This window comes from Phocoena sinus, chromosome X, assembly GCF_008692025.1.
Source record: "Phocoena sinus isolate mPhoSin1 chromosome X, mPhoSin1.pri, whole genome shotgun sequence".
Lineage (NCBI taxonomy): Eukaryota > Metazoa > Chordata > Mammalia > Artiodactyla > Phocoenidae > Phocoena > Phocoena sinus.
The window spans coordinates 21,202,616-21,227,213 of record NC_045784.1 but is presented as its reverse complement, the minus strand read 5'-3'; the positions used below and the strand labels follow the sequence as shown (position 1 = coordinate 21,227,213).

The following is a 24,598-nucleotide window of genomic DNA, read 5'->3' as shown; positions in this document are numbered from 1 at the left end:
AATAGACATTTCTCCAAAGGAGATATACAGATTGCCAACAAACACGTGAAAGAACGTTCAACATCACTAATCATTAAAGAAATGCAAATCAAAACTACAATGAGGTATCACCGCACACCGGTCAGAATGGCCGACATCAAAAATTCTACAAACAATAAATGCTGGAGAGGGTGTGGAGAAAAGGGAACCCTCCTGCACTGTTGGTGGGAATGTAAATTGGTGCAGCCACTATGGAGAATAGTATGGAGGTTCCTTAAAAATCTAAAAATAGAACTACCATATGACCCAGCAATCCCACTCCTGGGAATATATCCAGAAAAGACGAAAACTCTAATTCGAAAAGATAAACATATCCCAATGTTCACAGAAGCACCGTTTACGACAGCCAAGGCACAGAAACAACCCAAGGGCCCATTGATAGACAACTGGTTTAAGAAGATGTGGTGTGTGTGTGTACACACACACACACACACACACACAAATGGAGTGTTACTCAGCCATAAAAAGGAATGAAATACTGCCATTTGCAGCAACATGAATGGACCTAGAGAATATCATACTACGTGAAATAAGTCAGAGAAAGACAAATATTATATGCTACCACTTATATGTGGAATCTACAAAATAACACAAATGAGCCTATATACAAAACAGAAACACACAGACTCACAGATATAGAAAACAAATTTATGGTTACCAAAGGGGATGGGCGGTGGTGGGGGGTATGATAAATTAGGAGGATGGGATTAACAGATACAAACTACTATACATGAAACAGATTAGCAACAAGGACCTACTGTAGAGCACAGGGAACTAGAGCCAATATCCTGTAATGACATATAGTGGAAAAGGATAGATATATATTATATATAACCGAATACTTTGCTGTACACCTGAAACTAACAGAGTACTGTAAATCAACTATACTTCAATTAAAAAAAAACTTCTTTAACAACATGCACTAAGTATCTTAAAAGCATTTTTTTTAAGTTACTGATCCAACAGCTGGAGAAAAAACAAGAAAGATAAAAATCAAGCCATTAATAAACCAGCTAAAAAAATACATACCACAGAAGTGTGAGTGAAAGGGAGGCCGTGGGGGTGCTTTATCTAGTGCAAAGCTGTGATGCACCAATGCTGCCACAGCAATAATCTGCCAAGAAAGGAGGAGAAAATCACTTACCAGATACCTACTACGCAGTCTGCATTCTCAGCACAACCACCGAGAATAGAAAAAGATACAGATTTTAATCCGTAAGAATACTTTAACTTTTTATTACGGAAGTATTTAAACAAATAAAAAATAGAATAATAAAATCAACTCTCATACGCCGATCACCCAGCTTCAATCATCAACTCATCAACAGCCCTACCCCACATTATTCTGAAGCAAAACGTATACCTATCACTTTATCCAGAAATATGTCAGCAGGTATCCCTAACCAAGGTTTCTCAACCTCAGCGCTATGGACATTTTAGGCCGAATAATTCTTTGCTGTGGGGCTGCCCTGTGCATTGTGGGACGTTTAGCAGCATCCCTGGCTGCCAACAGCACCGCTCCCCACTCCCAGTCTCCAAGTTGTGACACCAAAAATGTCTCCAGACATGGCCCCAAACCCCTTGAGGGTTAAAATCTCACCAAATTGAGAGCCATTACTTTAAAAGATGAGAAGTTTTTTAAATGCAGTACAATCATCTCAGCTAATTCAACTAACAGTGTTTCCTTAAAATCATTAAATATCCAGGCAAGATTCAAATTCTCATGTTTTCCCAACTATCTCAATTTTATTTACCAAATAAGTCCATACTTTGCAACCGGCTGATATGTTAAACTGTCTAAGTACAACTCCTCCCCATCTATTATTTCTTGCAATTTATTTGTTGAAGAAACTGGGTGGTTTTGCCCCGTAGAGTGCCCCCCCGGTAAAGACCCTGCTGCTCGTATCCCAATAATGTCATTTAACATGTTCTTCTGTTTCTGTACTGCCTGTATATTCATATGTGGATCTGAAGGCTTGATAAAAATCAGATTTTTTGGCAAGAATTCTTTGGAGGTGCTACTGATCACTGATCATCGGGTCTGGTTATCTCTACTCTAGTGATACTAGCAGCCTCTGAAAATCACTGCCTAGATCCATTATCTCATTAGAGATTGCAAAGTGGTCACATTCAATTTTTCCTTTATTTATTAGCTGGAAAGCTTCTATGAAGACAAACTTCCCCATATCGATTATTTGGTTACCTGAGATACAATATATGTTCAAAAAAGTCAAGATAAATGCTTGATTCAATCTATTTATTTACCAGTTTTCAAAATAATGAGTTAGTTCCCTAGCTTTCTTCACAGGTGAGCAATGCGGTGCTGTGTTTACAGTATCATTATGAAGTCGTATGTTTCAATCTGTTGCAGTTATACTTATACATGCTCAAATTGTCCCATCTTTGGTGTAGGAAACTCTTCAAGTTTACTCTTGAGTCCTTCTGACATATCTTCAGTAGATTTGAATATCGTCCTTGCTTTCTAGTATAACAAGAAGTTCCAGGCTTATCCTGGACATTTCCTGCCCCAAATCAGCTATTTCTTCACAAAACCCTATCTCCTTTCTGGGGAAATGGTATTTAGAAACCTCACTCTGGGTGCTGGAAGGATTTTTTTTAACTAATTAAATTTTCCCCAAACACTTAACTATTAAATATCTACTATATCAACTATTATTAAAAGATCAAATCACATACAAAAAAAAATTGCCAAAAGGCTGTTAAAAAAGATCCCCATCAATGTCAAAGGATTTAGAAGCAAACACAAAGAAGCTCCCATCGAACAAAGAGAGACAATTTAAGCAGCAAAATTAACAAGAATAATTAATGAATGCAACAGATTGAAATATACTAAGTATATATAAAGCCCATGAGTTTATAATGATGGTCCATAAAAGAGGAAGCAAAAATAAGTAACAAGAAAAATAAACAAATCATGTGTCAACAGTGCACATAATGTAGGTCCCCAACGTCCCTCTCAGAAAACTGGTAGCGAAAGAGAAAGAAGTACATTTATCTCTTCTTTCCTATATAAAGTATTGCAGATAACCAAATAGTACTGGCTAATGAGGAAAAGTTAATTTTATAGAAAAATTTAACTAATAATCATTCTAATATTTCACATGCTTAACTAATAAACATGGAAAGGATGACGGAATTAGAAGACCATTTTACAACTCCTAATGAAATATCTAATTTAGGCAAAAATTAGATCAGTGGTTCTCAACCAGGAACAATTTTGCCCGCAGTCCCCAAGGGACATTTAGAGATGTCTGAAGGCATTTCTGGTTGTCAGAACTAGGCAGTAGCGATGATATTTGGCATTGGGTGGAGGCCAGGGATACTGTTAAACATCCCACAATGCACAGGACAGCTCCCACAACAAGTTCATTCGGCCCAAACATCAGTATTGCCGAGGTTAAAAAACTTGAACCTACTAATCAATGATAGCCCCACTAACAGTGGTTTAACCAGACATTACGTGCCTACTGATACGACCCAACGTGAAATACACTGTACCACCTACATAGTATTTTGGCAAATAAAAGTTAAACCTGAACCTAATCAATTCGGCAGTGCTAATGAGCAGGGGTGGATACTTTTTTCCGTAAAGGGCCAAAAAGTAAATATTTTTGCCTTTCAGGTCACAGAGTCTCTGTCATGACTACTAACTTTGCTGCCGTGGTACAAAAGCAGCTGTAGATAATATGTGAACGAACAGACATGCTGTCTTCCAGTGAACTTTATTTACAGAAACAGGTGATGGGCTAGATTTGCCCGCAGTCCACAGTTTGCCAACCCCTGGTATACAGGAAGAAATCCAAAGACACGAGGAAGCAAACAAATACAGAAAATGGGTCATTCATTGAGACCACTAACAGTGATTCCTCAATAAGTCAACGTCACTGAAAAAGCTGGAGGGGGTGGGAGGGAGCTGCTCACATTTAAAAGAGATTCAAGAAACAAAACTTAAACACCGTCTGTGGATCTTGTATAAATCCTGACTCAAATAAATCAACTGTTAAAAGACATTTCTGAGGGCTTCCCTGGTGGCGCAGTAGTTGAGAGTCCGCCTGCCGATGCAGGGGACGTGGGTCCGTGCCCCGGTCCGGGAGGATCCCACATGCCGCGGAGCGGCTGGGCCCGTGAGCCATGGCCGCTGAGCCTGCGTGTCCGGAGCCTGTGCTCCGCAACGGGAGAGGCCACAACAGTGAGAGGCCCGCGTACCGCAAAAAAAAAAAAAAAAAAAGACATTTCTGAGAAATAGAGTCATGTGACTGTGGACTAGGTATTTTAGCTGGTATCAAGGAATCACTGTTAATGTTAATAGGGGTGATAATAGTATTCTATAAGAAAGTATGCATGTTTTGAGAGATGCAAACCAAAGTATACAGGGGTAAAATGACACAATGTCTGAGATTAGCTTCGAAATACTTCAGGAGGAAAAAAGAAGAAGGAGGGCGATAAACAAGTGTGACAAAATCTTGCTAAATGGTGAATATGAGTGATGGGTATATAGGAGTTCATTCTATTATTCTATGTCCATCTGAAGTTCTCCAAAATAAAAAAATTTAAAAACACAAAGTCCAGCAATTTAAGTCTTTAAATAAAAAAACCCTCCAAATCAGACAAATTCAATTCATTCTTCAAAATGGAGTTTGGTAGTGAATTAGTATTCTTTCCCTTCCAAAAAGAACAACCTCCCCTTACAGAAAAGCTATACAAGTGCAAGAAGTATCGCACCTCTGGCATAGGTACAAAATCTGTCCTATTTCTTTACCTCGTTTTCATGTGTCTTTGCATTCTGCATTGTCTTCATGCTCAAAGACATGACAACAAGTGGAGGAGGACCAACATCCTTAATTACGTTCACCAGGTCCGGTTTCAAGGCCATTGCCTCAACTTTACACCAACTGATTGGCTGATTCAAGAGCTCTGAAAAAGAATAGGAACAACAGATCAATAGCTATTTGCTGAAAAAGAAGTTACTATAATTAAGACATCTGTGATTAACCGAAATTGTCTTCAATCCTACCTTCTACTAAGAATGTCTTATTATAACATCTAACTAAAACTAAACCACGTTATTGGATTGTATGCAAATCTTCGTGTGTGTATACATATGTTCATTTTCCTGGGAAAAAAGTCCACAGCTTTCATCTGACTTTCCAAAAAATCCAAGACCCAAAATAGGTTTGTAAAAGCCACAGCACTGCCTTAGAGGAATTAAAAAAAAACAGTTTTGGGACTTCCCTGGTGGCGCAGTGGTTGAGAATCTGCCTGCCGATGCAGGGGACACGGGTTCGAGCCCTGGTCTGGGAAGATCCCACATGCCGTGGAGCAACTAGGCCCGTGAGCCACAACTACTGAGCCTGCGCGTCTGGAGCCTGTGCTCCGTGTGAGAGGCCCCCGCTTGCCGCAACTAGAGAAAGGCCTCACACAGAAACGAAGACCCAACACAGCCAAAAATAAATAAATAAACCAATGAACCGACAGTAAATAAATAAATAATTAATTTAAAAAAAAAAAAAAACGGTTTTAAGAGATTCATGAAGACAAAACAAAGTATCACAAATGCAAGTACTGAAAAACATCAGGTAAGAGACCATACATGCACTATCCACACTGGGCAGTGATGTTTTACTCCTTCAGAAGTCAGCAGTTCACTATGTAGAACAGCTGAGCCACATCAGCCAGGTTGGAAGTCCACGCTGACAGCAACACAATGAAGGATGCACCCAAATGCCCGAGTAGGCTAGCTAAAGCCTCCCTCCCACTAAAATGCTAAGCACCACGGTGAAAGAGTGATTTCAAACGTACTTCCTATACTCACTCAAGGAAAACCTTAAAGAAACTAACATTAAAAAGGAAGTGGTCGCACTGAAATTGAGTCCAATTCTTTAACTTCTAGAAACTGCATCTAACAGCAATTTACTTAGCATTCTGAAAGTAAATTTTCCCTTACGTGGATTTTTTACTTCGAGCCAACAAGGTCCTTTGATCTTTCTGTTCATCAAGAACAGTTCCAAGCTGGATGTGTTGGTCCCAAATACATGAGAAAAAGTTTCTCCTTTCAAATCCTGAGGAAGCTGTGGCATTTCAGCCTGAAAAAGGCAAAGACGAAAAAAAAAATCTTTTTTTGTTTAAAACTATTACTTCACATTTTCCAAAGTCTATACTTGAAATAAACAAGTCTCTCTATGAACCACCAGGAGAAACCCCTTTGATATATATGAAATGTAATTTGCCACAAATGAAATCCATAACAATTCACAGTAGGAAACAAAAACAATTCACAATGACAAAATAATGCATCTTGATGACACCCATTAGAAGAAAAATGGGCCAAGAAGCTCCCGCAAAAGAGGATTTCTGTCCAGAGCTGTACATGCCTTACTGATAAAGAACAGCCAAATAAGTACAACTCCATTAGAAGAATGAAAGCAAGAGAGCGGGACGTTCAGCTTGCGAGCGGGAACCTCTTAGTCGTGCACGGAGAAAGAACGGTTTAAAAATGGGTGATGTTGAGAAGGGCAAGAAGATTTTTGTTCAGGAAGTGTGCCCAGTGCCATACTGTGGAAGAGGGAGGCAAGCACAAGACTGGGCCAAATCTCCATGGTCTGTTTGAGTGAAAGACAACTCAGACTTTCAGATTCTCTTACACAGATGCCAACAAGAACAAAGGCATCACCTGGGGAGAGGAGACGCTGATGGGAGTATTGGGAGAATCCCAAGAAGTACATCCCTGGAACAAAAATGTTCTTCGCTGGCATTAAGAAGAAGGGAGAAAGGGCAGACTTGATAGCTTATCTCAAAAAAGCTACTAATGCAAAATCGTTGGCCACTGCCTTATTTATTATGAAACAAATGTCTCATGACTTTTTATGTGTACCATATTTAAATTGATCTCATATACTAGAATTCAGATCATGAATGGCTGAGGTAATATTTCTGTCCTGATTTAAATAAGATTGGCTTGTGGCTAAATGAATATAGTCAGCTTTTTGAATTTTGATAGTAATTCTGGTTCAAAAAGTACTATCACTGTCTTCCCCTTCTAAAGAGATGATTAAACTTGAATAAGGAATGTTAAACTTTTCAGCGATATGGTGAATGCCTTCTCAAACCCTATAGGAGATTGGTTTTATATTTAGATTTCTATAACTGGTTATATTAATATATTTAAATACTGAGAAGCTCCCTTAACTGTCTCATAGACCAGCAAGATTCACCTGTGTTTCAAGTTGTGTCCGTTTGCCTGTTAAGGCAAGGGCTGAAGATATACTGACACATCCACTTTATCTTTTTGGTCTTAACTATGCCAATTTAATTAAAATTCTCCATCTAAAATATTGCGTTTTACTTAATGAAAGGAATTTTAGTGTGGTTTATGTATAGCATCAAATAAAGCATATTTAGTACTTTTCACATTTTATAGATGATCTTTAAGATCAGATGCTTTTAAAATTCACTGTGACAAGACATGTTAGGAAACTTGCTTGTGAATTCTCTACAAAGTCAGACTAAGTTATAATTCAGGATTGTCTTTTAAACAGGTATTCAGAAACAACGGTAGAACTACTGTAGATGTGTGATGGGCAATGGTGCTTTTGCCAACTCAGAAGGGTTAAGGTAGAGGAGCTTTATCATTAGCACAAATTTGTAAATTATCTGATCATAAGGCTTGAAAATTAAAAACAAAGTCACAGATCAAAATAAATAAATAAATAAAAGCAAGGGAGTAGGACTCATTCAAAATGCTTCCATGGAGAAAATTTTTTATGGGAGACAGTGTTTTGTTTTTCTTTTCATAAGAAATATTCATGTTCTCAAGTTCTATATATATTGCCATGTGTGCTCTGATGAATACAGCCTAAACAAACCGATAATAAATTCAGTAATTTTCTTACGTTATCTGAGCAAAAAATAATGATACTGGTTATCATCTTCCTGTTGATGCTTGAAACAGTTGCTGCTTATAGAGCAATTTAAGACCAGGAATAATTACTAGTGCATCAGTTGAATGCTACATACATTCCTCAGATTAGAAATCCACAGCTAAAATTATCAAGTCATAAGCAATGTATTTCATCACAACTTTATTAATAATTTACACATGGCATGCAAGAAATGTTATTTCAAATTCATTTCTAAATAAAAGTTTTGACAATTACAAAAAAAAAAATGCTTCCATGGTACTTTTCATCACCACTGTCAGAGATATTTCTTAAGTTTCCCTTTTCCAACATCATGAGATCAAAACACTAGAACGGAGAGGTAAAGAGAGGTTAAGGTCCAGTTAATTAACATCCTGCAGCAGTGACCTTGTCTGTCAAGGGAGCAGGAGCAGCACTACAGTGACGCTACTGACGCTCTTCTCTCACCTTTCCACTGCTCAGAGGGACACTTCGACAGACTAATGATGTCCAACTCCATCTTGCGGCATTCATTCCACTTGACAAACAGTTGTGCAATTTCAACTTATTTATGTAAAGATGCATACTTGAAAGCAGAGAAAGGCGGTATAACCTATAGTCTACATATTTAAATTCATTTTATTCATTTTAATTATTCATGACTATAAGTTCACTTCAATGAACTGTAAGCTTGAAGAGCCCTGCCAATACTCCTAATTGAAAGCCAGTTGAAATTTCAAAAATAGGAAAATGCCATTTTCAAGCAAAATCCATTCATTTTCTTTGTTTGACTTACCGAGTATCTAACCTCCAAGTACTCCGATTTCTCTGGAACATCAGGTATCTCAAAAGCATAGTTCTTTTCCACTGCCTGGGTAAGTTGGCATTTAAAAATCATTAAGATAAAAAAACTTTTCACAAATTAAATTGACAAGCATTACATACACAACGCATGTCTCTGTATTTAATCATTATGGAACACAAAGGTAAATAAAGCCAAAAAAGCACCTTTTCCCCCTCTCAACTGGGACTAAAACAGCCAGTGACAAAATGTTAAAAAGACTTCTTTTGGACACTAGAGAACTTACAAGTATTTGCATTCAAGAGAGGTAATAAAACATTAAAAATGTTTACAATGTCAATGCACTAAATTATTTGCTACTCTTTGATACTAAGCAACTCCATCTTGCTAGAAAAATTAATGATAAACATTATAATCATAGCTCACATGTACTGAGTGCTTGCTATGCACCAAGGATTGTTGTAATCACTAATCCTAATTAATTGACTTAACCCTTCCAACAGCTCTTGAAATAAGGCCCCACTTCTCAGGTGAAGAAACAGGCCCAGAGAAGTCACTCAGCACTTGTTCAAGGTCACAGACCAGGAAGTGGTAGGGCTAGGACTTAAAGCACAAGCAGTCTAGCCAGAGCACCTATGCTCTTCACCATTGCACCACATTGCTTCTAGAATTTTAGAGACCTGATCCATCAGCCACAAGTCAAAAAGCTCAAATAGTTCAGATGGTTAGCCTCATCTTCAGCAACTCAATCCTCCCTTTATTGCAATCACTGTTAATATAGCCAGTGTGCTGAGGAACTTACAGCCCCACAACTATGGCCAAAGGCATCAATATCTCACTAAAATGAAGACAACTGATCAATATGTATCACATGAATAGAAGAACTTTGTTCTATCAGAAATTGCATCATAGACCCTGACTTTTAAAGATGTAACCTTCTGACCAAGACAACTTGGCAATAACCAACGTAAACAAGATCAGAACAGTTTCTTCTCCATCTAAGAATAAGAACACAAGCTATGCTTCAAGTACTGGAAGCAATTACTTTGCTAATGTTATCTTTTTATTCAAATTAATGAACGTTATACACAGTTTAAAGAGAAAGAATAAATATTTTTATAAATCTAACATATTGGTTTTACATTGCTATCTATGAAATTTCCATTCAATGAATTATAGCCACACAGAAGGCATTTTGCAAAAAGAAGATATGCAATAACTATTTGCTAAATCAGGAAATTTAGCAAGCATTTGCTAAATCAGGAAATTAACAAACAACCAATATATAGACCTGAAAAAATTATCACCAAATACAAACCTTGGACTTGAATTTCATAATCTTATATTTTGCTGCTATTTTCTCATCAAATTCATCATAAACATCCTTCATTGTAACTGGAGTTCCACTTTCTTTCCCTGTATTTAGATCAATTTTCTGCTTTCCCATGGAGAGGGGAGGGGAGGAGAAAAAATATCTGTACATAAGATCTTTTCAACCACCAGAAACCCAAGCCTAAATCAACTTTCATCTTCACATACTTAAACATTTAATAGAATAAGGTGAGTTCAAAGATACAAACGGACCCAAAAATGTACTAAATCCAACACCCAAGTCCTCCCAATGGCATCATAAAAGCCAGAGATAGAGATGATCAATCCTACAAAATGGGAGAATAGTGTTGTAAATCTTGACCAAGACGCTTCACAGTTCAACTGAGATGGGAAACAGCTGGGGTTGAGAGGAGAGTGTGGATGTTAAGTCCTAATAAAAAGAAGGAGCAAATGGAACTGACCTTGTTAAATGGCTGTGGAGGAAATAACAAAACCATGAAAACTGGGCCAAACACCATGTCATATTTTAGAGTCACAAACTCCCAACCCCAATAATTATGGAAATGGGGGCGGGGGGGAGACAGCATTATGTACTGAAACTCAGGCACTTTTACGCTCTAACAAGTTGAAAAACAGATAGTGTTTCACTCCACTTCTCCCAATGTCTAATGGAGCTGCTGACAATCAGTGGTCACGAGGCAGGCAATAAGAAAGGTTGTAGATAATCCACAGCCCTGTCAAAGGACAGGGCTGGTGGCAGAAGACAGAATACACTTGGAATTAGAAGCTGTCTACTAAGGTTTACCGTTTCACGGGGAAGGAAGTAGAGCGTTCGCTCAATGTTTTTCACCATGACACAACAGCTCACATGGGTTTGGGCGAATTCGATCCAAACTTTGCCAAATAGAAACACCACACCTACAAGAATAAGGAAAAACCATGAGAAAATAAACATTTCAATTATATCACATTAAAGGGACGATGTAAAAGCTCACTGAATGTGTCCACACGTTTATGCTTTGGTAAGTCATTTCTTACAGCAAATGTATCTGCTGTCCAATCCCAAAAACTAGTTCCTTTACTCAGTACCTATGCCATGACAATATCGCACCAGTAAAACCTGTGACCACTGGGAGGACAGGGAACAGAATGATTCTCTAACTTGGTGGAAGCATTTTTCCCTAGAATTAGGGAGACATCCCAGGTAAATAGGGACAAACCTCAGTTATCAGGGAGACATCGCAGGCCTGAGTAGAAACACCCGGATAACTACTGAGACACCCTAGGTCAGTGTAGAAACTGCTGGGGAATTAGAGAGACATCCCGGCTCAATGTAGACAGACCTCAAAAACTAGGGAGACATCCTAGATCAGTGTAGGAGGAAAAAAAGGACATTTTCCCTAGAACCAGGATTATCCACATTAAGAGAAACAAAAAAAGCAACTTATTCTCCAACAAAACTCGTATTTAAACCTTTTATGAGAACTCTGAAAATGTAACACTAAACTCCTTTCTAGCTTGTACTTACCAATAAAAATTAACATCCATGTGTAAGGATAACTATGTATGGTATATCAGTATTCTCCTGTATGTAAAATTGTGTTTTGGAAAAACATAATTCATCTCACATCTTATTCCATATAATACTATGTGTCTCCTAATAGGGCTAAACTATTATCTTCTATTTCACCCTTTCCATCTCACAGACTACTGAAGACATCTGGCTGGGTAGCATTTGTAACGTTCCTCCCTCTCCTATTTCAGTTTAACAAATGGGGTCTAGTAACCAAATCCTTTTGAGATCCCTAAGTAATGTAGACCACAAAGTGGTAAATCAAGCCTTTCTGGACATCAAGCCTTTGTTCATGAAACATGGCCATCAAGAAAGGACTCCAGGGCTTCCCTGGTGGTGCAGTGGTTAAGAATCCACCTGCCAACGCAGGCAACACAGGTTCGAGCCCTGGTCCGGGAAGATCCCACATGCCACGGAGCAAGTAAGCCCGTGCACCACAACTACTGAGCCTGCGCTCTAGAGCCCTCGAGCCACAACTACTGAAGCCCGTGTGCCACAACTACTAAAGCCTGCGTGCCTAGAGCCTGTGCTCTGCAACAAAAGAAGCCACTGTGATGAGAAGCTCGCGCACCGCAACGAAGAGTAGCCGCCATTCACTGCAACTAGAGAAAGCCTGCGCGCAGCAACAAAGACCCAACTGAGCCAAAAATAAATAAATAATTTAATTATTTAAAAAAGAAAGGACTCCAGAGGGAATTCCTTGGCAGTCCAGTGGTTAGGACTTCATGCTCTCACTGCTGAGCGCCCGGGTTCAATTTCTGATCTGGGAACTAAAATCCCACGTGGCCAAAAAAAAAGACTCCAGAGATTTGATAGTCAACCTAAGAGATGGTCACTGTGCAAAATCCCAGGCTCCATGAATAATCAGACAGCAGTAATGAACATAGCCGCTCTATAGGGCCACTTGCCTGAGGCACTTAGAAAATTCTGGCACATGCAAAGGCTACCGTTCACAAGGCCAATTACTCCAGTTTCACAAGATAGCTCATCAGTGCTTCCTTCTGTCACTCATTCTAGTAGAAATAAGACTATCTAAGAATTTTCATTTCTGCAGACGATTAAAATTCTTACAAGAGTTGTGTAATTTTCAGCTGGGGTAAAAGAGGTGTGGGGGGAGATAGGGGAGAGAGAAGGGAGGACTGTGGGGATGATTAAAAAAGAAAAAAGTCACAGTAGCTCAGAAAATTAAAAGTCATCCTCACAACAGTTAGAGACGAAAAACCAAAATTCCATGCAAAGAAAAATAAAGACCCTAATACTGGATTCAAAGATTCAAATAGCTCATTTTACAGTCAAACTAATATCACATTTCATGCAACACATTTGACACTGTTTATGCCTCATTTGCCACAAAAAGATCATGGTAAACAAAGATTACATTCCCCTTAAAGTTACTAGCTGAAACCAGGTGCAGTCAGGATTATTCAACCTTGAAAAAGTCATAATGAAGACAGGATATCTTCCCATATGCAAAGAGTAAGATTCTTTTCATAATTATGGAGCATTCAGCAACAACTGACTTACTTAGAATCTGTAAGAAAGTGAGAAACAATAACAGGGTCTTTAGGAGTACTTCGTTTTTATTAGCAACATTGATTTCACCAAAGCTCAGTGATCATTACCTGCTATCATGATGAAACTGCTCAACCCTCTGAGATTACAGGACTTTTTTTTTTTTTTGCGCTACGCGGGCCTCTCACTGTTGTGGCCTCTCCCATGGCGGAGCACAGGCTCCGGACGTGCAGGCTCAGCGGCCATGGGTCACGGGCCCAGCCGCTCCGCGGCATGTGGGATCTTCCCGGACCGGGGTACGAACCCATGTCCCCTGCATCGGCAGGCAGACTCTCAACCACTGCGCCACCAGGGAAGCCCAGGACTTTTTTTTTTTTTAAGCCATCTACATCAATCGCAGAGGACACAACTTCAGAAGTACCACAGAACAGCAGAGTGGATTACGAGTGAGAAGCCCTGAACTCTGCCACTGAGGAGCTGACCACTTTATCTTTTGGAGCCCCAGCTTCCTCTGCTTTAAGTGAGTAACTAGAGATGATGGTCTCTGAGGCCTTTTCCAGCAATAGAAACTCCCTTTTACCCTAGCATTTAGAAGACAGGCCAGTAACAGACTGGTACCTCTTTCAACTGCAAAATATTTCCCAATAGTGGTTGAAAAGGCTACCCATGACTATGGTCAGTACCAGAATTCAACAACAATATATACCATAAGTCGGTTGCTTTGCAAATATAGCTGTGCTTCAACGTGCTTCAATCTTAACCTACAACATCCATTACTATAGATCAACACTAGTCGACAGAAATTTCTGTGATGACAGAATTCTTCCCTACCTGTGCTATCCATGGATAGGGTAGCTAATAGACACATGTGGCTACTGAGCACTTGAAATGTGACTAGTGGCTGAGAAGCTGAACTTTAAATTTTATCTCATTTTAATTAAACTTAAAGAGTTGCATGTGGCCAGTGGCTAACATAGTAGAGAGCGCAGCTCTAGACCCCTGCCCTGCGAAATGATGCTGTTTTTTACTAAGAGTATCAACCAGTAAGCAATAGACAGAAGTAATAAACTCATTTTCACACAGGAAAGAGAGGGTTGTTGTTTCCTAAGGTTCTAAGTTTTGGCAACTGACACCAGCAATCTGATGCTTTATATGTGGATTTATGGAAGACCATCCACTTTTGTGTTAGCCATTCTTAATCCACAATGCTACAAGGCTTCAAGAGGCAGACTTGGTAATAGCAGCGAATGCAATGCTGATTCTCTGAAACCTTTCATGTGCATCTACAGGACTGTCGCTGTGCAGTTTATTTCAATGAACATTTACTGAACATCTACTATGTACCTGGCATCATCCTAGATGCTGGAAATAAAAGGTCCCAGCCCTCCAGGAGTTTAAAAGCTTTGAGGGAAAAGACAACACAGAAGCAGATCTTTTCAAAATAATATGACAAATGCTGCAATGGGTAAGGGTTCGATGGGGGTCACAGAAAGGGCTCTTAGGCCAGTTTGGAGGATTAGGAAATTTGGGGAGACCACACTGGGGCTGAGCCAGGTGAGGTCATTCTAGGCAGACAAGTACAGTGAATAAAAGGATATGGTATAAAGAGCAGTAGGTACATACAGCGAACTATTTCTAGGACACAAAAGTCCTACACAGCAGGCAATAGAAGCCTTACTAAGTAACTTGGACTGTAAGTCACAGGCAGCAGCCACTGCGGATTTTCTCTAACGAGGAAATGACGTCCTGAGCAATCACTCAGGCTGCAGTGTGGAGGATGACAGCTGAGGGATCAGTTAGGAGGCTGGGTTCAGTAGCAGGAAGGGCTCAAGGGTGGGAGTTGCGAGGAGAGAGAGAAGACAGCTTGTCTAGTTTAGAAGGAGAAAACTAATAAGACTTGGTGAGGGAAGTGAGGAAAGGGGGGACTCAAGGCTGGCTCCCAGGTTTCTGGTTCTCATGGGACCATTAATCAAGTCAGGGAATAAAAGCCAGCCTGGAGCAGATACAGCAAAGCACAGGGAGTGGCACCAGGATGGGCAGGCCCACCACGTCACCTAAGTCCAGTGAGCACCAGCCATGCTGCTGTGCTGGGAGGTCACACGACACACACGTGAAAATGGTGTCCCCTGAAGCTGTATGATGGGGCTGCCCTGGGTTTAATTTGCAAAGCCTCATGAAATCACACTTGCCGGCCCACGTTGCACCAGCGAGTTACAAAGCAGGCAAAGAGGCGAGAGGGTCTAACCAGATCATCTTGCCCTAGCTCAGGTAGATGAGATACCATTTCTAAGACTGCTTACATCTTTACCTCAGCAATGAACACATGGCAGTTTGCTACTCAAGCAGCTCCGCAGGAGTTTCAACTCTTTGATAAGCGGAGCATACTAATGCTGCTGCCCCCGCTCTGATGGTTAATACTCGGACTCCAGGAAATCACTTTGAAAAAATTCAGTTTGTATCTACCCTTACATCCAGAAACGGATCTGAATAAAGGCAACTGTTTAAGGGTGTGTACTGTATTTTTTATGAATCTGACATGCTCTATCCTGCCCAGCCCCATAGTGAAGAAGTGCTCAAAGGAGCACAGAAGGAAACTAGAGAGCCTCCTGGCTCTTTGTGAGTCAGAATTCGTAGTATCAGCTCATTTGGAGGAGGACCTGGGAATTAGCCTGGATCTCTCCTTTCCATCAACCCCCCACATCCATCCATCCATCCGCCAACGAGTTCATGTCGAAGTACATGTTACAAGCATTCGCTCCTCTCCTCCACAGCCACCACTAGTGCAAGTAACTAGCACACCTGCTGTAGACAGACTGATCTCCAGAGCTTCCATACTCCCTGACTCCAGCCCCAGGCACACGCGCGCGCGCGCACACACACACACACACACAGCCTTTTCTCCGCATAAACGGGTTCCTGTTAAAATGTAAACCCAACCATGGGTCCACTCAACCCCCTCACCCCTGCACCCTGCACTGAAAATCCTCCACTGCTCTTAGAGTAAGACCTCAACTCCTTAATACGGCTTTTAAGGTCCTTTATTATCTGGCCTTTGCCTTCTCTCCGACCTGACTTTCAGCCAGTCCTGTTGCTTGACTACTCTGCTACAACCACGTAGGCCTCCTCCTTTCTCTCCAGGCCTCTGCACTTACGGGTTCCTCAGGCTGAAATACTCTCTCCTCGGCTCTGAATGTGCCTCAAATCTCAGCCCAACGGCCATTTCCTCAGACAGGCCCTCCCTGGCCATCCCCCAACTAACTGCCTTTACACCATTCATTAACTTACCTTATTTACTGCCTACCTCTCCCACCCTACTAGAACGTTAGCTCCACCAGGACAGGGAATTTGCCCAGCTTGTTCACCCCATCTTAGTGCCTGGCACAGGGCAGGTGTTCAAATTGCTGAAGGAACAAATTAAAGACTGATTCCACTTTAAGTAAAGTGCATTCCAATACGTTCAGATACATCAACAGTGAACTATAATACAAGCACACACTGCAAAACCACATATAACTGGTTTTGGGGATAAGCGCCTGTAAGGACTATTCACACCACAACTCCTCTCCATCCGGGTGGCTCACCCACTTTACAGTTCATGAGTGTTGCTCTTACTATGTACGTACATGAGGGCAGAGCCTGTTCCAATTACAATCACTAAAACACTTCAGGGAAAGGCGCTATTCCATATTAAAGACATCCAGTTACCGTATGTAACTGTATGATTACCTGGTTGGCTGTACGGATCTTCATAAGCATCCAGCCAATAAAACTGAAATACTTGTTCCTCATCTGCCCCTTTTACCAGTGGGAGGTGACTGGAATCCACTTGAACTTCCAGGGCTGAGAAACTGCTGTCATCTTCCTGATCAATGTCCCAACAAGAGACATCTGGGAGAAAACTTGCTCTGCAAAAATCACATTTTCAAAATCCTTTCAAAATCTGATGGGATAATTGTAGCACTACTTGTCAGAAAAGTCATAAAATGCTCTTACGAGTAAGATACGGTCCCTTTCCCAGGATCTGCCTCATGTTTTGTCCCCTCTGCTGGCTCCCTCTCTTGGTCGGAGGTCTTGGCACCCACAGGCTCCACATCCACCTCCTCCGTTTCCATGGGCTCATCAAAGTCGCCATCTTCAAAATCCATTGCCCCTGACTCCTCCTGGTCAACTGTACGCAATGCCAGCACCGGCTCTCCTGGGGGTGGCACCACACAATCCCATCATGTGCCGCTGCCAGGGAGCACAAAAGCTTCCCCTACGCTGCAACAGCAGCCTACCCCTTGCCCACATGCTATCTGCATTTGTCTTCAATCTCCAAATTGGATGTTTTTAACTTTTGCTGCTATGAATTCAAACCTTTCACGCTGAAACTGGCTATTGCAAGCCCTTCAAATTCCCCCTACTTCCTCCTTCACGGGGCCTCCATCTTTTGACAGCAGACTTACCAGCAAATCCAGCACATTTAAGAGGGGCAGGGGTTAACGAAGGCTCCTTCCTTGAGACCGGGCAAGTGGTTTTTCCTGAAGGAGCTGCCTGTCAATGTTTTTAAATGTTTAGTCAGTTAGACCTGCATACTAAAAATACGCATCTGTCCTACCCTGACCAGAGATAATGACAGTTCCTATCTATAAAACGATTTTCTGTTTTATTAATGTAACATCTTCAATTATTTTACTGTTACCTAGGTTTACCAAAAAACACTTGTTTCCAGAAGGAAAATTATTGCATCTAGCACAGCTGTAACACCTATAATAAACACGTACTAGTTACTACAAAATTTACTATGAAAAAAACAGGGACATGCTATTTTTGAAATATATGAAACTCTATAATATGAAACAGGAGTCCTAATTTAAAACAAAAGCAAGAACAAATTCAAAGGCATTTCGCTCACACAGAAAAGCAACAAAGTAAGTTTTAAGCAATAATATAAATCAAGATTGAAGGTATTTCCACACACTATACCTTGGGGGTGTGCATAGAGAAAGGATTCAGGGAAGCTCCACTGGATCCTTTCTTCTTCGGTATTATTACAGGTGGTGGAGTTATTTGAGGTGTCTAAAAGGAGGGGAAAGACAGACATTCACTGCCATGCTTGGTGTACCACAAGACACAAAAAGTACGTTTCTTCCCCCAGTGAACCCCAATGAGCAAAGCACTTTTTTCCTTCCCTGCTCCCCCCACAGATCTATGTTCATGCAGTGAGGTTACTATAGCAACAATACCACAGACTCACTAGAAAACCAGAATAGATATTGAATCCACCCCTCATCAATTTTTTCTCTTTAAAACTTAACATACTTCTCCCTTACCCTTCCAGAATATTACATTTAAAAACTGTCAAGCTCGAACTACACAGTGTAGGTGTAAGTCATTTTAATCAAGGGTCACTTAGAAAGAAGCACATCTCTAAATGAGAGCTTAGTCTTGCTGTGAAACAGCCCAGTTGCAAATTTCATTACAGATGAACCTGTCTGAGTTCTATCAGGGACAGCTCACTGACTCTTCCCTCAACCCCACTCAGAATTCAAGACGAGGATCTCACGCCTGATTGTGCAGACTGACAGGCTTCAATCCATTTCGGGAACATACACGGCAGCAACTGAGCGCAAGCAGTGTGCCTTCCCAGAACTGACTCATGTGGATTCTTACTACTTCAAACACAGCCCCACACGGCCTAATCTACACAATCACAGAGCCTCGAGGAGCTAGAAACTACTCACCTAAAATGGTGAAAAGAAACCAATTTGAAGGGTTTTGTTTTAGTTTTGGGGTTTGTTTTCTTTTGTTTTGTTTTTTGGTGGTGGTGTTGTCACTGAATTTTCTGTTTTGCATTCTAGCAATAGTCTGTTTTGTAAAATTACTGAATTGTTTCTTCAGCCCATGTCTCCTGAATATTTGACAACTCCTAGAGATTCACTTACCTCAGTGTTCAAATCCTGTAGAATATCACCTAGCAGATCATCCTTGGACAAGTCAACAGCTTTCTGGAGATTATAAAGGCAGGAAGAATGAGAAAGCCCTGCCCTTCATATTTTTACCCAGACCCCATGTCAGTGGAAGGAAGAACCCAGCCAGTCAGTCCTTGCCTCTTCATCCCTAACTCTGAGGGCTCCTCTACTATTCACAGATCTTAACCACCAGGAGCCTAAACATAACTCCTACACCCTGAGCCCCCGCCCTCAATTTTCAGCTTCATTCCATAATCCTCCTGCTAACCACCAAAATAAACACACTCACTGTCAGTGCAGCTTTCTGGTTTAGTTTTCTCTTCTATCTCCAAGCCACAACCACTGAGGTGCCTCAATTCACCTAGAAATCTACATCCAACTTAGTGACTGAGATTGGGAAAACATTACTCAAATATTTGAGTTCAAACATATTGGGACTTCCCTGGCAGTCCAGTGGTTAGGACTCAGCACTTTCACTGCCGTGGGTCCGGGTTTAATCCCTGGTCAGGGAACAAAGATCCCACAAGCCACGCGGCACAGCCAAAAAAATTAAAAAATACAATAAAATAAAAATAAAAGCAACATTAAAAAAACATATTGACCACCTATTAACTGTACAATCAAACATTAAATATAATCAAAGATCAAAGACCAAGCTCATCTAGAACCAGGGGATTAGCCTAGAAGCCTTCATAAGATCATCTGCTTAGAGCTATGGGGAATCTGACAGGAAAGGTGAACTATGAAGAAACAGGACTCTTCGCTTCACAAAGGAAGAGGCAAATATAAGAAAACCATGAGACGCACGTCTGCGGTTTTCCTTCCAGCACTGGCAATGAACATTGACTTGATATTGTTCGGTTTTGTCACCATGGCCTTCTTGACATTCCTCTTGTCTTTGCTGCATGCTTTATTATTTTTTCCTGTTGGAAGAAAATTTGTTTAGAAACACACACCAGCAAAAATCAAAATGGAAAACCAAAAGCCCAGTCACCTGCCCTCTGTATATGAGACTGTGACAAGAAAAATGTTAAAAACTCAAAATACAAAACTATGAGACTTTATGCAAGGTACAGAGGAAAGAATTTTTAAAATGAACTGAATTCAGGGCAACTTGACTAAATGTTACTACAGAAACTGATGAAATGCCAGTCAAATATCAGGATGAGTTAAGTGGGACTGTTTAATTGCTGCTGTTAATGTAAATAAAAAGCTTTTTAAAAGGTGGGTGGGTTTTTTTTCCCCCATAGAAATAAAAAGATCAAGCTCATCTGGTCCCAGGGGATTAGGCTTGCGGTCTTCATGAGATCATTTTAGTGTGATACTGACTCTGACAGGAAAACTGAACTACGAAAAACCAAGATCACCAGTTATGATACTGTAGCATCTTAGCTTCCATTTTATGAGGAACGCATGTCCTAGCAACACTAAACAGCACGGAGACATTTGTTCCATAAAGAACAACTTGTGCCATATGTTTTCTCTTCCGGGCATGTGGAAACCACCTGCAAACTCCTCTACTACTGTCAATTTTACTCTCGCTTTCTGACTCATCCCAGAGCAGCCTCCACCTACAAAAGACCTAGAATGAATAGTTAACATAGTGTGGTAGTGGCATATGAATACACAGATCAGATGAAACAGAATATAGAGTCTAGATAAAGACCAAATTACTTATGGAAATTTAGCATAAAACAAAGGTAACATCTCATATTACTGGGGAAAAGATGGACTTTTTAATAATTAGTGTTGGCTACCCATTTGTAAAGAAGTAAATCAGTATAAACACCAAGCAGATCACAGGTCAAAATTTTAAAAATGAAATTATACAAGTACTTTAATAAAAAAGGCAAATTCCTTGTAACCTGGATGTGGGGAAAGTCTTTCTATCTATGATTCAAAATCCATCTGCAAGAAAAAAAAAGGATCGACAGATGCGATTATATCAGAAACAGGTTTAAAGACAAAACAGAAGAAAATTTTTGCAATATGTTTTACAGAGAAAAAACCAATTTCACTGATATTAAAAAAATAAGCCAGTGGAATTCCCTGGCAGTCCACTGGTTAGGACTCCACACTTCCACTGCAGGGACCCAGGTTCGATCCCCTGGTCAGGGAACTTAAGATCCCACAAACCGCGTTATATGGCCAGGAAAAAAAAGGCCAAAAACCCAAAGGGAATGTGGGCAATAAATACTAACATATGGTTCACATTAAAAAAATATATAGGGCTTCTCTGGTGGTGCAGTGGTTAAGAATCTGCCTGACAATGCAGGGGACTCGGGTTTGAGCCCTGGTCCAGGAAGATTCCACATGCCACGGAGCAACTAAGCCCGTGCACCACAACTACTGAGCCTATGCTCTAGAGCCCATGTGCCACAACTACTGAAAGCCTGCGCGCCTAGAGCCCGTGCTACACGAAAAGAGAAGCCACCGCAATGAGAAGCCCATGCACTGCAATGAAGAGTAGCCCCTGCTCGCTGCAACTAGAGTAAGCCCACGTGCAGCAACGAAGACCCAACGCAGCAAAAAAAGTAAAATAAAATATATAAACAGCTATTAAGTTTTATGAAAAGATACCCAACTTCATACGTAAAAGAAATGCAGATGAGAACCACACCAAGATGTCATTTCTTGCATGTTAGGGTGCCAAAAATGTGAAAGCTTGACAACACATTCTCACCACATTCTGTTGGTGAGGCCATGGTGTCCAAATGGACACTCATATGTTGTTCATGGGAGTGTAAAATGGAACAACTCCAATGGAGAAGAATTTGGCAATATCTCATGAAACTTCACGTGCATGTACTCTCTGAGCCAGCAATCCCACCTCTAGGAATTTTCCCTGAGGAAAATACCATATGCATAGTTATTCAATGTGGTATTATGTGCAAGAGCTAATTACAGAAAATCTAAATGTTCATTCAAGAACACCACATGGGAGACTTCCAGGAAGATGGCAGAAGAGTAAGATGCGGAGATCACCTTCCTCCCCACAGATACACCAGAAATGCATCTACACGTGGAACAACTCCTACAGAACACCTACTGAACGCTGGCAGAAGACTTCAGACCTCCCAAAAGGCAAGAAACCCCCCACGTTCCTGGGTAGCGCAAAAGAAAAAAGAATAAACACAGACAAAAGGATAGGGACGGGACCTGCACCAGTGGGAGGGAGCTGTGAAGGAGGAAAGGTTTCCACACACTAGGAAGCCCCTTCGCGGGCGGAGACTGCAGGTGGCAGAGGGGGAAGCTTCAGAGCCGCGGAGGAAAGCACAGCAACAGGGGTGCGGAGGGCAAAGCGGAGATTCCCGCACAGAGGATCGGTGCTGACCAGCACTCACTAGCCCGAGAGGCTCGTCTGCTCACCCGCCAGGGCGGGCGGGGCTGGGAGCTGAGGCTCGGGCTTCGGTCGGAGCACAGGGAGAGGACTGGGGTTGGCGGCGTGAACACAGCCTGCAGGGAGCTAGTGCGCCACGGCTGGCCGGGAGGGAGTCTGGGGAAAACCCTGGACCTGCCGAAGAGGCAAGAGACTTTTTCTTCCGTTTCCTGGTGCACAAGGAGAGGGGATTAAGAACGCTGCTTAAGGGAGCTCCAGAGACGGGCGCGAGCCACGGCTAAAAGCACGGACCCCAGAGACGGGCATGAGACGCTAAGGCTGCTGCTGCCACCAAGAAGCCTGTGTGCGAGCACAGGTCACTACCACACCCCCCTTCCGGGGAGCCTGTGCAGCCCGCCACTGCCAGGGTCCCGTGATCCAGGGACAACTCCCCCGGGAGAACGCACGACGCGCCTCAGGCTGGTGCAACGTCACGCCAGCATCTGCCGCCACAGGCTCGCCCCGCCCTCCGTGCCCCTCATTACCCCCGGCCTGAGTGAGGCAGAGCCCCCGAATCAGCGGCGCCTTTCACCCCGTCCTGTGTGAGCGAAGAACAGACGCCCTCCAGCAACCTACACGCAGAGGCGGGGCCAAATGCAAAGCTGAGCCCCTGGGAGCTTGAGAACAAAGAAGAAAAAGGGAAATCTCTCCCAGCACCCTCACAAGCAACGGATTAAAGCTCCACAATCAACTTGATGTACCCTGCTTCTGTGGAATACATGAACAGACAACGAATCATCCCAAATTAAGGAGGTGGACTTTGAAAGCAAGATTTATGATTTTCTCCCCTTTTCCTCTTTTTGTGAGTGTGTATGTGTATGCTTCTGTGTGAGATTTTGTCTGTATAGCTTTGCTTGCACCATTTGTCCGAGGGTTCTAGACGTCCATTTTTTTGTTTTAATTTTCTTTCTTAATAATTACTTTTTATTTTAATAACTTTATTTCATTTTACTTTATCTTCGTTCTTTCTTTCCATCCTTCCCTCCTTTAGACAACGATTCATCCCAAATTGAGGAGGTGGACTTCGAGAGCAAGATTTATGATTTTTTCCCCATTTCCTCTTTTTGTGAGTATGTGTATGCTTCTGTATGAGACTTTATCTGTATAGCTTTGCTTCCACCATTTGTCCTACGGTTCTATCCATCTGTTTTTTTTCTCTTAACAATTATTTTTTTATTTTAATAACTTTATTATATTTAATTTTATTTTACTTTATCTTCTTTCTTTCTCTTTTTCCTTCCTTCCCTCCTTCCTTCCTCCCTCCCTTCTTTCTTGCTTGCTTGCTTTCTATCTTTCGTTCTTTCTACTTCTACTAATTATTTCTTTCTACTTTTTCTCCCTTTTCTTATGAGCCATGTGGATGAACGGCTCTTGGTGCTGCAGCCAGGAGTTAGCGCTGTGCCTTTGAGGTGGGAGAGCCAACTTCAGGACACTGGTCCACAAAAGACCTCGCAGCTCCACATAGTATCAAACGGCGAAAATCTCCCAGAGATCTCCATCTCAACAGCAGCACCCAGCTTCACTCAACGACCAGCAAGCTACAGTGCTGAACACGCTATGCCAAACAACTAGCAAGACAGGAACACAACCCCACCCATTAGCAGAGAGGCTGCCCAAAACCATAATAAGTCCACAGACACCCCAAAACACACCACCAGACGTGGACCTGCCCACCAGAAAGACAAGATCCAGCCTCATCCACCAGAACTCAGGCACTAGTCCCCTCCACCAGGAAGCCTACACAACCCACTGAACCAACCTTAGCCACTGGGGACAGACACCAAAAACAACGGGAACTACAAACCTGCAGCCTGCAAAAAGGAGACCCCAAACACAGTAAGATAAGCAAAATGAGAAGACAGAAAAACACACAGCAGATGAAAGAGCAAGATAAAAACCCACCAGACCTAACAAATGAAGAGGAAATAGGCAGTCTACCTGAAAAAGAATTCAGAATAATGATAGTAAAGATGATCCAAAATCTTGGAAATAGAATAGACAAAATGCAAGAAACATTTAACAAGGACCTAGAAGAATTAAAGATGAAACAAACAACGATGAACAACACAATAAATGAAATGAAAAATACTCTAG

The 24,598-nt window shown here is 41.5% G+C and overlaps 1 protein-coding gene and 1 pseudogene across 3 annotated transcripts in view; one reads left to right on the top strand and one right to left on the bottom strand.

Moving 5' to 3' along the window:
- POLA1 (DNA polymerase alpha 1, catalytic subunit) overlaps window positions 1–20,046 on the bottom strand; it is a 283,290-nt gene extending 263,244 nt beyond the window's left edge. For 2 of the 3 annotated variants that reach the window (XM_032620648.1, XM_032620650.1), the window contains exons 1-12: window positions 19,933–20,044; window positions 19,099–19,161; window positions 18,140–18,232; window positions 17,620–17,707; window positions 17,168–17,369; window positions 16,901–17,079; window positions 10,895–11,007; window positions 10,076–10,192; window positions 8,752–8,826; window positions 6,005–6,143; window positions 4,820–4,974; window positions 1,069–1,153 (exon numbers count right to left, since the gene is read on the bottom strand). In XM_032620648.1, coding sequence (XP_032476539.1) covers window positions 1,069–1,153; window positions 4,820–4,974; window positions 6,005–6,143; window positions 8,752–8,826; window positions 10,076–10,192; window positions 10,895–11,007; window positions 16,901–17,079; window positions 17,168–17,369; window positions 17,620–17,707; window positions 18,140–18,232; window positions 19,099–19,161; window positions 19,933–19,998 — 1,375 coding nt within the window. In that variant the 5' untranslated portion in view covers window positions 19,999–20,044. Of the gene's footprint in view, window positions 1–1,068; window positions 1,154–4,819; window positions 4,975–6,004; window positions 6,144–8,751; window positions 8,827–10,075; window positions 10,193–10,894; window positions 11,008–16,900; window positions 17,080–17,167; window positions 17,370–17,619; window positions 17,708–18,139; window positions 18,233–19,098; window positions 19,162–19,932 lie in introns of all 3 variants that reach the window. The other variant, XM_032620647.1, reaches the window with a different exon arrangement.
- LOC116747717 lies at window positions 6,554–6,945 on the top strand (annotated as a pseudogene).
- Window positions 20,047–24,598: the final 4,552 nt, after the last annotated feature.